This window comes from Monodon monoceros, unplaced genomic scaffold, assembly GCF_005190385.1.
Source record: "Monodon monoceros isolate NGI ecotype Baffin Bay Population unplaced genomic scaffold, NGI_Narwhal_1 Super_Scaffold_22, whole genome shotgun sequence".
Classification (NCBI taxonomy): Eukaryota; Metazoa; Chordata; class Mammalia; order Artiodactyla; family Monodontidae; genus Monodon; species Monodon monoceros.
Window position 1 is genome coordinate 16,286,679 of NW_021703779.1, and position 15,218 is coordinate 16,301,896.

General features: G+C 40.8%; 1 protein-coding gene across 4 annotated transcripts in view; it reads right to left on the reverse strand.

Annotated features, from left to right (window-relative positions):
* Positions 1-15,218, reverse strand: part of PHKA2 (phosphorylase kinase regulatory subunit alpha 2) — an 81,788-nt gene that overhangs the window by 50,742 nt on the left and 15,828 nt on the right. For all 4 annotated transcript variants that reach the window (XR_003796345.1, XM_029240346.1, XM_029240348.1 and 1 more), the window contains exon 2: positions 1,611-1,769. Coding sequence is in view for 3 of the 4 variants with exons in the window: in XM_029240346.1 (XP_029096179.1) it covers positions 1,611-1,769 (159 nt within the window). In the remaining variant the exon portion in view is untranslated. The remainder of the gene's footprint in view (positions 1-1,610; positions 1,770-15,218) is intronic.

Consider the following 15,218-nt stretch of genomic DNA (forward strand, 5'->3'; position numbering starts at 1 on the left):
TGTGTGTGTGTGTGTGTGTGTGTGTGTGTGTGTGTGTGTGTGTGTGTACGCGTGCGTGTGAGTGTGAATAGACAGGCATGGGTTTACTTGGATTTTGTGTCAGAGGAGGATAGAAAGTTTGGAGGACATGAATATCAAATTATTATACTGTTAAATGAATGATTCACTTATGTAATAGCCAAGTTCTTAGAGGAGCATTCAGTGCTTGCTGTATGCATTTTATTCTCTTTTTTAAAATTAATTAATTAATTAATTAATTATTTTATTTGTTGGCTGCATTGGGTCTTTGTTGCTGTGCGTGGGTTTTCTCTAGTTGTGGCAAGCAGGGGCTACTCATTGTCGTGATGTGCGGGCTTCTCACTGCAGTGGCTTCTCTTGTTGCGGAGCACAGGCTCTAGGCACGTGGGCTGCAGTAGTTGTGGCTCACGGGCCCTAGAGCACAGGCTCAGTAGTTGTGGCACACGGGCTTAGTTGATCTGCGGCATGTGGGTTCTTCCCAGACTAGGGCTCAAATCCGTGTCCCCTGCATTGGCAGGAGGATTCCTAACCACTGCGCCACCAGGGAAGTCCCTATGTGCATTTTCTATACTACCCATTCTTGCCTTACCTCCAAGACTGGGTGATTTCATTACCTCATACTCAGCATGCCTAGTCAAATCCAGACTGTCCTTTCCTTGCTCACAGAGACAGGCTTCCTCTCTTAGCTTCCCTACTGCTGTCAAGGCTGCCGCCACTCATGCCCACTTTGGTTGCTATAAACAATCACCAATTGGGCCGTAAGAACTCTCCCTGGACCTGACAATCCACTGGCTGTGCCAGCCAATGAGAAATGATGAATCAAAGACAAATCCCAAACGCTCTCATGCCAAGAGATCTATACTTTTATACATCAATGCTCCTTACTTCAATGCTATTACTCAAAACACTCTGAAAATACTTCCTGTGCTCAGGGGCAGATTATTTTCTTACATACTTAGTGATGGGCAAGTCTTCGCTTTGGTGGGTATGCTGGTTTCTAATTTTGGAAAACAATAAAAGGTCCTCATTGTGCTGTATGGTAACACAGGCACAAAAATTGGACAACACCAATGTGGTTCAAAATTAAAGGGTGACTATAAATTAAAAAGACTGCTTTGGAATGACTCAAACTGAAAGGAATTTTTAAAGGAAATTCCAAACATGTTTTAAGCAGTGGCAATAATGTTTGGATAAATATCCTTTCAACACGATTACTCCAAAGAGTATACACTTTGGAATGTGTAGTTCTGGTGTGCTGACTCTTTAAAAGCTATCATATTAGTTTATAAGGACATCTTGTATATAAGTATGTATAAAGTTGACAGAGCACGTGTGAGAGAAATGTAGCTAGTTAGAAATTTGGATGTCTATTCAGTGTGATTTTTGTTGTTCTTTTATGGAGGGAAAAATCTCAAAAGGAGAGACACATGAGAGGCTGAGACCACCAAAGTGCCTCCCCAAAATATACTATAGCAGAAATGGAGGAGAAGCCTGTACCAGACTGTTTTGCACACACAGCTACCTTCTTGTAGGCTTTTCAGTTCAAGGAAAAGGTGCTGAGCGGCCAAGCCACGGCTGCCAGTCAGCCTTACCTGCTCCAACTCGTAGGCCTTGGCTTTGTCCTCATCGCGGTCAGCATTCTTGCGGTAGGCCATGCCCAGGCCCCACACAGCCAGGATGCTGTAGATGTTATCCCGCACCCAGGCGTCCTTCTGCTCATGACTGGCTGACAGCAGCCCCGTGACGGGATTCTATCAGAGAAGACAAAACGATTCAGCACGGCCCTTCACCTAGCTCCTGGGCAATGAACGCTCACCCTAATCGGGGCACGAGGGCTGGGACGAGAAGTGAAGAGACCCTGCCACCAACAGTGTGATCTTGGGTGAGAAGTGACATCACTTTTTCTAGGCTTTGGTTTTCTCATCTGTATAATGAGGATATTAGACTAAAAAAATCTCTGAGGGATCTTCTAACTTGTGAGTACTTGTTCTTTGGCTTTCAGACCAGACCATACTGTTTTAAGTAACGAACAGAAGAAACAGCAAACAGAAAAAGACTTCAAGGCTTTTACAAATCTGTGCATTACACAATTAGATCTTCCTCTCCCTTTGTGTTTCCACACCATTTAGTAAAGCATTGAACATGGGAGCAAGAGGCCCCACTCTACCACTCTAGCTCAGTGTGACCGGGGAAGCCACCTACCTTAAAGAGGAGGTGCCGAGCAAGGGGCCATCAGGGGCTTCCCTGGTGGCACAGTGGCTGGGAATCTGCCTGCCAGTGCAGGGGGCATGGGTTCGATCCCTGGTCCGGGAGGATCCCACGTGCTGCGGAGCAACTAAGCCCGTGTGCCACAAATACTGAGCATGCGCTCTAGAGCCCGCGAGCCACAACTACTGAGCCTGTGCGCCTAGAGCCCATGCTCCACAACAAGAGAAGCCACCGCAATGAGAAGCCTGCACACGGCAACGAAGAGTAGCCCCCGCTCGCCGCAACTAGAGAAAAGCCCAAGCAAAGCAACAAAGACCCAACGCAGTCAAAAATTAATTAATTATTTTTAAAAGGGGGGGCCATCGGGGTTCCTATGTAGCTATGGTATCACCAGTATTTAAAAGGGCAGCTGAGTCACTAAAAAGCCAGACCTTCACAAAAAGTGTACACAAATGTTCATCACAGCATTATTCATAGTAGCCCAAAAGAGGAAACAACCCAAGTGTCCATCAACTGATAAATGGATAAACAAAATGTGATCCATACGAACAATGAAATATTATTCAGCAATAAAAAGGAATGAAGTACTAATACACGCTACAGCATGGATGAACCTTGAAAACATTACACTAAGTAAAAGAAGTCAGTCACAAAAGTCTACATACTGTATGATTCCAATTGTACAGAATGTCCAGAATAGGAAATCTATAGAGATAGAAAGCAGATTAGTAGTTGTCTAGGGCTGTGGGTAGGAGTGGGATGGGAGGAAATGGGGAGTGAGTGAGTGAGTGAGTGAGTGACTGCTAACAGGTTTTTTCCTTTCTGGGGGTGATGAAAACGTTCTAAACTTGACTGTGGTTATGATGTACAACTCTGTGAATATGCTAAAACCCATTAAATTGTACATGCTAGATGAATTGTATGGTAAGTAAATTATATCTCAATAAAGCTATTACTTTTTAAAGAATCTAGTCTTAATAAACTCTGTGCCTAGAAATAAAATGGATAAGATAGGAAAAGAGTCACATAAAGATAAAGCCTCTGTTGACTTTTCCTGAAATTATGCAAAGAAATATGTATCTAATAAAATACATCATAGCAATCAGAACCCTGCCAGCTTAAATTATTATTCAAAAGGGTACCAAATTATTTACAAGAGGGCTCATTAAAAAACGCTGCTGGGTACTTTCAAAGTGATACTGCCAAGGTTACTGGGTAAAAAAAATATTGGCATAGTTTCAGATGATCCCACCTAAGGAATTAAATATTTGACTTCCTCTTTAACTAATCTATGCCCTCTTCAAAAACATCTAAAACGCAACTGATGGGCCTTCAGGGGCAGCAGCATTGAGTGTATTGACACTGTTCTACAGCCAACAACTACAGATCAATGATATTAAAGTCAACCAGAAGTGAAGTCTAGGAGTGGCTGAGGGACGGTATGAGTCATTCCAATAGTGGACTATTGGAGTTCTTTTTTAAAAAATCACTATGCACCAACAAGGTATAGCATAGGCATCTTTATCTGTTCTGGGTCCTGTTGGATAAACTCAGGGCAGGAAACCATCAGGAGGTGCACAGAAAGAACTCAGCCCCTTCCTGGCGTACCCATCAACCGTGAGTCCACTGAGACAAACAGCCTTCCAATGACACAGCAGTGAGTGCTTACACAGAGCCAAGTGTGGCTTGGATTATGAAATGTCACTGTTCTGTTAACTGAAAGTCACCTCTTTGGTTCTTTAGTTTGGGTTTAACTATAAGTGGATTAGTTCATCCCCACCCAGAGCTAAACTGTCTCAGCCTCATTCCACTACAGAGAAGCAGTCTGGGTGTTTCAGGGGACCCCCATATTCAAAACTGCATACACAAGCCATGTTAAATTAGAGTGCTGCTGCACTCAGCAAAAGGAATACCTACTATTATGAACTGAAAGCCTGTGTCTCCCCAAAATTCATACGTTGAAATCTAATTCCCAATGTGACAGTATTGAAAGTGGGGCCTTTGGGAGATAATTAGGTCATGTGGGCAGAGCTCTCATGAAGGGGATTAGCGCCCTTATAGGGAGAGAAGGGGGCAGCTACGAGGAGAGCTACAAAGAGTCAACGGTAGTGTCCCAATACAGTATTAGAGGAGGTGGCACAGACCTGCACTGGGACTCAGCACTCCTGCTCTAGGGGAACTGACAATGACATCCTTAAACTGTAGAAGAAGAGGTCCAAAACAGATGAGCCTAACATAAACTGTGCTTCATCAAGGGCAAGGGGCCAACAGCTGGGCAGTTTCTCTTTTAAATCCAGTCATTTGTCGGCCCCTCTCCAACATTTGTTCATTTCTAGTTTAGGGGAAGCGCCTTTCCTGGCTCCTGTTTATGGGAAAAAAGGGTAGGACCCTAAGGCTTAGAATGGACTGGGCCCAGGGCTTGGCCCCTATACTGTCATAACAACACTAAAATCTTGGTGGCTTATATTTCTCGCCCATGTCTTGTGTCCATCCCTTTTCAGCTGTGGTTCTGCTCTGTGTTACCTTCCATCTAGGAACCAGGCTACTGGGACAGCCTTATGCCCACAACACTGCCCATCTCATGGCAGAGGAGAAGAAAGACAGTGAACCATGAGCTGCCTCTTAACAGCTGCTGGTTAGAACTGACACATATCACTTCCTCTCGTGTCTCATTGTTGAAAGCAAGTCACACGGCCATTCCTAAGTTCCACAGGGTAAGGATGTGGAAGCCTCTCCCAGGGGTGAGAAGCAAATAACTGTGAACAACCATTATGTGAATAATTATTATTACTATTACTTTTTAGGTATGAAAATTATACTTATTTAAACCAAGGAAAGAAATCACAAGTTATGAATATTAAAAGCTGACCAACATCACAAAATCTGTACCTGCCTTAGACACTTCTGTAATACTTTTTATTTTTGAATTGCTGAATTTTATTTTATTTACTTTTTTATACAGTTTAACTATTTTATACATATTAGTGTATCCATGTCAATCCCAATCTCCCAATTCATCCCACCACCACCCCCACCCCCACCATCTTCCCCCCTTGGTGTCCATACATTTTTTCTCTACATCTGTGTCTCTATTTCTGCCCTGCAAACGGGTTCATCTGTACCATTTTTCTAGGTTCCACATATATGCGTTAATATACGATATTTGTTTTTCTCTTTCTGACTTACTTCACTCTGTATGCCAGTCTCTAGATCCATCCACGTCTCTACAAATGACCTAATTTCATTCCATTTTATGGCTGAGTAATATTCCATTGTATATATGTACCACTTTTCTTTTTAACATCTTTATTGGAGTAAAATTGCTTTACAATGGTGTGTTAGTTTCTGCTGTATAACAAAATGAATCAGCTACACATATACATACATCCCCATATCTCCTCCCCTTTGCGTCTCCCTCCCTCCGACCCTCCCAATCCCACCCCTCTAGGTGGTCACCAAGCACCGAGCTGATCTCCCTGTGCTATGCAGCTGCTTCCCACTAGTTATCTATTCTACATTTGGTAGTGTATATATGTCCATGCCACTCTCTCACTTCATCCCAGCTTACCCTTCCCCCTCCCCGTGTCCTCAAGTCCATTTGCTACGTCTGCATCGTTATTCTTGTCCTGCCCCTAGGTTCTTCATAACCATTTTTTTTGATTCCATATATATGTGATAGCATACGGTATTTGTTTTTCTTTCTGACTGACTTCACTCTGTATGACAGACTCTAGGTCCATCCACCTCACTACAAATAACTCAATTTTGTTTCTTTTTATGGCTGAGTAATATTCCATTGTACATATGTGCCACATCTTCTTTACCTATTCACCTGTACATGGACACTTAGGTTGGTTCCATGACCTGGCTACTGTAAACAGTGCTGCAGTGAACATTGGGGTGCATGTGTCTTTTTGAATTATGGTTTTCTCTGGGTATATGCCCAGTAGTGGGATTGCTGGGTCATATGGTAATTCTATTTTTAGTTCTTTAAGGAACCTCCATACTGTTCTCCATAGCGGGTGTATCAATTTACATTCCCACCAACAGTGCAAGAGGGTTCCCTTTCCTCCACACCCTCTCCAGCATTTGTTGTTTGTAGATTTTCTGATGATGCCCATTCTCACTGGTGTGAGGTGATACCTCATTGTAGTTTTGATTTGCATTTCTCTAATAATTAGTGATGTTGAGCAGCTTTTCACGTGCTTCTTGGCCATCTGTATGTCTTCTTTGGAGAAATGTCTATTTAGGCCTTCTGCCCATTTCTTGATTGGGTTGTTTGTTTTTTTAATATTGAGCTGCATGAGCTGTTTATATATTTTGGAGATTAATCCTGTCTGTTGACTTGTTTGCAAATATTTTCTCCCATTCTGAGGGTTGTCTTTTTGTCTTGTTTGTAGGTTTCTTTTCAAAAGCTTTTAAGTTTCATTAGGTCCCATTTGTTAATTTTTGTTTTTATTTCCATTACTCTAGGAGGTGGATCAAAAAAGATCTTGCTGTGATTTATGTCAAAGAGTGTTCTTACTATGTTTTCAACTAACACTTTTATAGTGTCTGGTCTTACATTTAGGTCTCTAATCCACTTTGAGTGTATTTTTTGTGTATGGTGTTAGAGAGTGTTCTAATTTCATTCTTTTACATGTAGCTGTCCAGTTTTCCCAGCACCACTTGTTGAAGAGACAGTCTTTTCTCCATTGTGTATCCTTGCCTCCTTTGTCATAGATTAGTTGACCATAGGTGCGTGGGTTTATCTCTGGGCTTTCTATCCTACTGCATTGATCTATATTTCTGTTCTTGTACCAGTCCCATCCTGTCTTGATTACTGTAGCTTTGTAGTACAGTGTGAAGTCGTGGAGTCTGATTCCTCCAGCTCCGTTTCTTTCCCTCAAGACTGCTTTGGCTATTCGGGATCTTCTGTGTCTCCATACAAATTTTAAAACTTTTTTGTTCTAGTTCTGTAAAAAATGCCACTGGTAATTTGATAGGGATTGCATTGAATCTGTAGACTGCTTTGGGTAGTATAGTCATTTTCACAATATTGATTCTTCCAATCCGAGAACATGGTATAGTTCTCCATCTGTTTGTGTCATCTTTGATTTCTTTCATCAGTGTCTTATAATTTTCTGTGTACAGGTCTTTTACCTCCTTAGGTAGGTGTATTCCTAGGTATTTTATTCTTTTTGTTGCAATGGTGAATGGGACTGTTTCCTTAATTTCTCTTTCTCATCTTTCATTGTCAGTGTATAGGAATGCAAGAGATTTCTGTGCATTAACTTTGTATCCTGCGGGGCTTCCCTGGTAGCGCAGTGGTTAAGAATCCGCCTGCCAATGCAGGGGACACAGATTCGAACCCTGGTCTGGTAAGATCCCACATGCCGCGGAGCAGCTAATCCCGTGCACTACAACTACTGAGCCTGTGCTCTAGAGCCCACAAGCCACAACTACTGAAGCCCACGTGCCTAGAGCCCATGCTCCACAACAAGATAAGCCACCATAATAAGAAGCCCACACACCGCAATGAAGAGTAGCCCCCTCTCGCCACAGCTAGAGAAAGCCCACGTGCAGCAATGAAGACCCAATGCGGCCAAAAATAAATTTTAAAAAATAATAATAAATAAATAAATTTTGTATTCTGTAACTTTACCAAATTCATTGATTAGCTCTAGTAGTTTTCTGGTGGTAGTTTTAGGATTCTCTATGTATAGTGTCATGTCATCTGCAAACAGTGACAGTTTGACTTCTTTTCCAATTTGTATTCCTTTTATTTCTTTTTCTTCTCTGATTGCCATGGTTAGGACTTCCAAAACTATGTCGAATAATAGTGGCGAGAGTGGACATCCTTGTCTTCTTCCTGATCTTAGAGGAAATACTTTCAGTTTTTCACCATTGAGAATGATGTTTGCTGTGGGTTTGTTGTATATGCCCTTTTTACGTTGAGGTAGTTTCTATGTCCACTTTCTGGAGAGTTTCTATCGTACATGGGTGTTGAATTTTGTCAAAAGCTTTTTCTGCATCTATTAAGATGATCATATGGTTTTTATTTATAAATTTGTTAATATGGTGTATCACATGTATTGATTTGCGTATACTGAAGAATCAGTGTATCCCTGGGATAAATCCCACTTGGTCATGGTGTATGATCCTTTTAATGTGTTGTTGGATTCTGTTTGCTAGTATTTTGTTGAGGATTTTTGCATCTACAATCATCAGTGATATTGGTGTGTAATTTTTTTTGTTGTATCTTTGTCTGGTTTTGGTATCAGGGTGACAGTGGCCTCATAGAAGGAGTTTGGGAGTGTTCCTTCCTTCGCAATTTTTTGGAAGAGTTTGAGAAGGACGGGTGTTAGCTCTTCTCTAAATGTTTGATAGAATTCACCTGTGAAGCCATCTGGGCCTGGACTTTTGTTTGTTGGAAGATTTTTAATCACAGTTTCAATTTCATTACTTGTGATTGGTCTGTTCATATTTTCTATTTCTTCCTGGTTCAGCCTTGGAAGGTTATACCTTTCTAAGAATTTGTCCATTTCTTCCAGGTTGTCCGTTTTATTGGCATAGAGTTGCTTGTAGTAGTCTCTTATGATGCTTTGTGTTTGTGTGGTGTCCGCTGTAACTTCTCCTTTTTCTTTTCTAATTTTATTGAGTTGAGTCCTCTCCTTCTTTGTTTTGATGAGTCTGGCAAAAGGTTTATCAATTTTGTTTATCTTCTCAAAGAACCAGGTTTTAGTTTTATTGATCCTTGCTATCGTTTCCTTTGTTTCTATTTATTTCTGCTCTGATCTTTATGATATCTTTCCTTCTACTAACTTTGGGTTTTGTTTCTTCTTCTTTCTCTAGTTCCTTTAGGTGGAAGGTTAGATTGTTTATTTGAGACTTTTCTTGTTTCTTGAGGTAGGCTGGTATTGCTATAAACTTCCCTCTTAGAACTGCTTTTGCTGCATCCCATAGGTTTTCGATCGTCGTGTTTTCGTTGTAATCTGTCTGTAGGTATTTTTTGATTTCCTCTGATTTCTCCAGTGATCTCTTGATTATTTAGTAATGTATTGTTTAGCCTCCATGTGTTTGTGTTATTTATGCTTCTTTCCTTGTAATTGATTTCTAATCTCATAGCATTGTGGTCAGAAGATACTGGATATGATTTCAATTTTCTTAAATTTACTGAGGCTTCATTTGTGGCCCAAGATGTGATCTATCCTGGAGAATGTTCCGTGCGCACTTGAGAAGAAAGTGTAACGTGCTGTTTTTGGATGGAATGTCCTATAAATATCAATTAAATCTATCTGGTTTATTGCGTCATTTAAAGCTTCTGTTTCCTTATTAATTTTCTGTCTGGATGATATGTTCATTGGTGTAAGTGAGGTGTTAAAGTCCCCCACCATTATTGTGTTACTGTCGATTTCCTGTTTTACAGGTGTTAGCAGTTGCCTTATGTATTGAGGTGCTCCTATGTTGGGTGCATATATATTTATAATTGTTATATCTTCTTCTTGGATTGATCCCTTGATCATGATGTAGTGTCCTTCCTTGTCTCTTGTAGCATTCTTTATTTTAAAGTCTATTTTGTCTGATATGAGTATAGCTACTCCAGCTTTCTTTTGATTTCCATTTGCATGGAACATCTGTTTCCATCCCCTCACTTTCAGTCTGTGTGTGTCCCTAGGTCTGAAGTTGGTCTCTTGTAGACAACATATATATGGGTCTTGTTTTTGTATCCATTCAGCGAGCATGTGTCTTTTGGTTGGAGCATTTAATCCATTCACGTTTAAGGTAATTATGGATATGTATGTTCCTATGACCATTTTCTTAATTGTTTTAGGTTTGTTTTTGTAGGTCCGTTTCTTCTCTTGTGTTTCCCACTTAGAGAAGTTCCTTTAGCATTTGTTGTAGAGCTGGTTTGGTGGTGCTGAATTCTCTTCGCTTTTGCTTGTCTGTAAAGCTTTTGATTTCTCTGTCGAATCTGAATGAGGTCCTTGCCGGGTAGAGTAATCTTGGTTGTAGGTTCTTCCCTTTCATCACTTTAAATATATCATGCCATTCCCTTCTGGCTTGTAGAGTTTCTTCTGAGAAATCAGCTGTTAACCTTATAGGAGTTCCCTTATATGTTATTTGATTATATGATTTCAGTTCCCTTATATGTTATTTGTTATATGATTTCAGTAATTTTTCTTTGTCTTTAATTTTTGTCTATTTGATTACTATATGTCTTGGTGTGTTTCCCTTGGGTTTATTCTGCCTGAGACTCTCTGTGCTTCCTGGACGTGGGTGGCTATTTCCTTTCTCATATTAGGGAAGTTTTTGACTATAATCTCTTCAAATATTTTCTCGGGTCCTTTCTCTCTCTCTTCTCCTTCTGGGACCCCTTTAATGCAAATGTTGTTGCATTTAATGTTGTCCCAGATGTCTCTTAGGCTGTCTTCATTTCTTTTCATTCTTTTTTCTTTATTCTGTTCTGCAGCAGTGAACTCCACCATTTTGTCTTCCAGGTCACTTATCCGTTCTTCTGCCTCAGTTATTCTGGTATTGATTCCTTCTAGTGTATTTTTCATTTCAGTTACTGTACTATTCATCTCTGTTTGTTTGTTCTTTAATTCTTCTAGGTGTTTGTTCGTTAATTCTTCTAGGTCTCTGTTAAACATTTCTTGCATCTTCTCCATCTTTGCCTCCATTCTTTTCCCAAGGTCCTGGGTCATCTTCACTATCATTATTCTGAATTCTTTTTCTGGAAGGTTGCCTATCGCCACTTCATTTAGTTGTTTTTCTGGGGTTTATCTTGTTCCCTCATCTGGTACAAAGTCCTCTGCCTTTTCATTTTGTCTATCTTTCCGTGAACGTGGTTTTCCTTCCACATGCTGCAAAATTGTAGTTCTTCTTGCTTCTGCTGTCTGCCCTCTATGTGAACAATTATTATATGAATAATTGTGAACAACTATGCTGTCATGGTGACGTCGCCTGCTAGCTGTGATGGGCTGGGAAACACCCCCACCTGCCGCCTCCACAGCCGAATCATTACTGAATCTAAAGTGCTCAGAGATTAAAATGGTGATGAATTACTTGCCTTTTGCTTTTGGGCTTATAAAAAAATTGTTAAAGTAATAAACTGAAATCCTACTCTTCAGCATAGGGAGAAGAGGGGAAACGAACTGAGATATTAACATCAGACAAAGTAGACTTCACAGCAAAGAAAACGACCAGGGATACAGAGAGATGTTACATAATAATGAAAGGGTCAGTTCCTATGAAGATATAATAATCCTAAATGTGTGTGCACCTAACAAGAGGAAAAGGGATACAGACATAGGGCCTAGAACAGAGACCAGAAGTAGATCCACACACATATGACAAATTGACCTTTGACAAAGGTCTAAACACAAAGGGAGAAAGAACAGTCTTTTTAATAAATGGTATTGGAACAAATGAACATCCATATGCAAGAAAATGAATCTGAATCTAAATCCCACATCTTACACAACGTTAACTCAAAATGGATCACAGATCTAAATGTAAAATGTAAACCTATAAAACTTCTGTAAGAAAACATAGAAGATGGGACTTCCCTGGTGGCGCAGTTGTTAAGAATCTGCCTGCCAATGCAGGGGATACGGGTTTGAGCCCTGGTCTGGGAAGATTCCACATGCCACAGAGCAACTAAGCCCACGCGGCACAACTACTGAGCCCGTGCTCTAGGGCGCGCAAGCCACAACTACTGAGCCCACGTGCCACAACTACTGCAGGCCACGTACCTAGAGCCTGTGCCCTGCAACAAAGAGAAGCCACCGCAATGAGAAGCCCACACATCACAACAATGAGCAGCCCCCGCTCGCCACAACTAGAGAAAGCCCGCACACAGCAACGACGACCCAAGGCAGCCAAAAATAGATAAATAAAATAATTTTAAAAAGAAAACGTAGAAGAAAAATCTTCATGACTTAAAATTAGGCAAAATTAGCCATGACATCAAAAGAACCATCCATAGAAGAAAAATCGATAAACTGGACTTTATCAAAATTAAAACCTTTTTCTCTGTGAAAGACACTTAAGAGATAAAAAGACAAGCTATAGACTGGGAGAAACTATTTGCGAGTCACATGTTCAACAAGGGAATTGTATCCAGCATATGGAAAGAACTCTCAAAACTCAACAGTAAGAAAACAACTTATTTAAAAATTGGTTGAAAAAAAACTTGAAAAGGGCTTCCCTGTTGGCACATTGGTTAAGAATCTGTCTGCCAATGCAGGGGACACGAGTTCGAGCCCTAGTCCAGGAAGATCCCACATGCCATGGAGCAACTAAGCCAGTGCACCACAACTACTGAGCCTGCACTCTAGGGCCTGTGAGCCACAACTACTGAAGCCCGCGTGCCTAGAGCCCATGCTCCACAACAAGAGAAGCCACTGCAACAAGAAGCACGTGCACTGCAACAAAGAGTAGCCCCTGCTCGCCACAGAGAAAGCCCGTGTGCAGCAATGAAGACCCAATGCAGCCAAAAATAGATAAATAAAATTTTTTAAAAAGGCCAACATCATTAGCTATTAAGGAAATGCAAATTAAAACCACTGTGAGATAGCACTACCTACCTATTGAAATGGCTAAAATAAAAAAATACTGCCAAACCACGATCATTTCAACAGATGCAGAAAAAGCATTTGATAAAATTCAACATCTATTCATGTTAAAAACTCTTACCGAAGTGGGTATAGAGGGAACATATCTCAACATAATAAAAGCTATTTATGACAAACCCACAGCCAACATAAGACTCAATGGTGAAAACCTGAAAGCCTTCCCACTAAAATCTGGAACAAGAGAAGGATGCCCACTCTCACTTCTCTTCAACATAGTATTGGAAGTCCTAGCCACAGCAGTCAGACAAGAAAAAGAAATAAAAGGTATCCAAATTGGAAGGGAAGAGGTAAAACTGTCATTATATGCAGATAACATGATACTATATATAGAAAACCCTTAAGACTCCACACAAAAACTAGTAGAACTAATAAACGAATTCAGCAAGGTGGCAGGATACAAGATTAACAAACAGAAATCTTTTGCATTTCTTTACACAAACAATGAAGTATCAGAAAGGGAAAGTAAAAAACAACCCCTTTTAAAATCACATAAAAAAATATCTAGGGGGCTTCCCTGGTGTCGCAGTGGTTGAGAGTCCGCCTGCTGATGCAGAAGACGCAGGTTCGTGCCCCGGACCGGGAGGATCCCACATGCTGCGGAGTGGCTGGGCCCGTGGGCCATGGCCACTGAGCCTGCGCATCCGGCGCCTGTGCTCCGCAGCGGGAGAGGCCACAGCAGTGAGAGGCCCGCGTACCGCAAAAAAATAATAATAATAAAAAATATCTAGGAATAAACCTGACCAAGGAGGTGAAAGACTTATGTGCTGAGAACTATAAAACATTGATTAAGGAAATTACAGATGATTCAAAGAAATGGAAAGATATCCCATGCTCCTGGATTGGAAGAATATTGTTAAAATGGCCATACTCCCCAAAGCAATCTACAGATTAAATGCGATCACTATCAAATTATCCATGACCTTTTTCACAGAACTAGAACAAATAATCCTAAAATTTATGTGGAACTATGAAAGACCTAGAATTGCCAAAATAAGCCTGAGGAAAAAGAACAAAGCTGGAGGTATAACCTGCCCTGATTTCAGACTATACTACAAAGCTACAGTAATCAAAACAACATGGTACTGGCACAAAAACAGACATATGGATCAATGAAACAGAATAGACAGCCCAGAAATAAATCCACACACCTATGATCAATTAATCTTCGGCAAAGGAGGCAAGAATATACAATGGAGAAAAGACAATCTCGTCAGCGAGTGGTGCTGGGCAAGCTGGACAGTCACATATAAATCAGTGAAGTTAGAACACTCCCTCACACCATACACAAAAATAAACTCAAAATGGCTTAAACACTTAAATATAAAACATGACGCCATAAAAATCCTAGAAGAGAACACAGGCAAAACATTCTCTGACATAAATGTAAGAATGTTTTCTTAGATCAGTCTCCCAAGACAGGAGAAATAAAAGCAAATATAACAAATGGAACCAAATCAAACTTACAAGCTTTTGCACAGCAAAGGAAACCATAAACAAAATAAAAAGACAACCTACGGAATGGGAGAAAATATTTGCAAATGATGCAACTGACAAGGGCTTAATTTCTAAAATATACTAACAGCTCATACAACTCAATAACAAAAAAACAAACAACCCGATCAAAAAATGGGCAGAAGACCTAAAGAGGCATTTCTCCAAAGAAGACATACAGATAGCCAACAGACACATGAAAAGATACTCAACATTGCTAATTATTAAAATCAAAACTAGGGACTTCCCTGGTGGCAGAGTGGTTAAGAATCCGCCTGCCAATGCCGGGGACATAGGTTTGAGCCCTGGTCTGGGAAGACCCCACATGACGCAGAGCAACTAAGCCCGTGTGCCACAACAACTGAGCCTGCGCTCTACAGCCCGTGAGCCACAACTACTGAAGCCTGCATTCCTAGAGCCCGTGCTCGCAACAAGAGAACCCACTGCAACAAGAAGCTCACACACTGTCACAAAGAGTAGCTCCTACTCAGTGCAGCTAGAGAACGCCTGAGCACAGCAATGAAGACCCAACACAGCCAAAAATAAATTAATTAAAACAAAATCAAAACTACAATGAGGTATCACCTCATACCAGTCAGAATGGCCATCATCGAAGTCTACAAATAACAAATGCCAGAGAGGGTGTGGAGAAAAGGGAACCGTCCTACACTGTTGGTGGGAATGTAAACTGGTACAGCCACTATGGAAAACAGTATGGAGGTTCCTTAAAAAACTAGAAAGAGAGCTACCGTGTGATCCAGCAATCCCACTCCTGGGCATATATCTGGAGAAAACTGTAATTTGAAAAGATACATTCATCCCAATGTTCACAGCAGCACTACTTACAATAGCCAAGACATGGAAGCAACCTAAATGTCCATC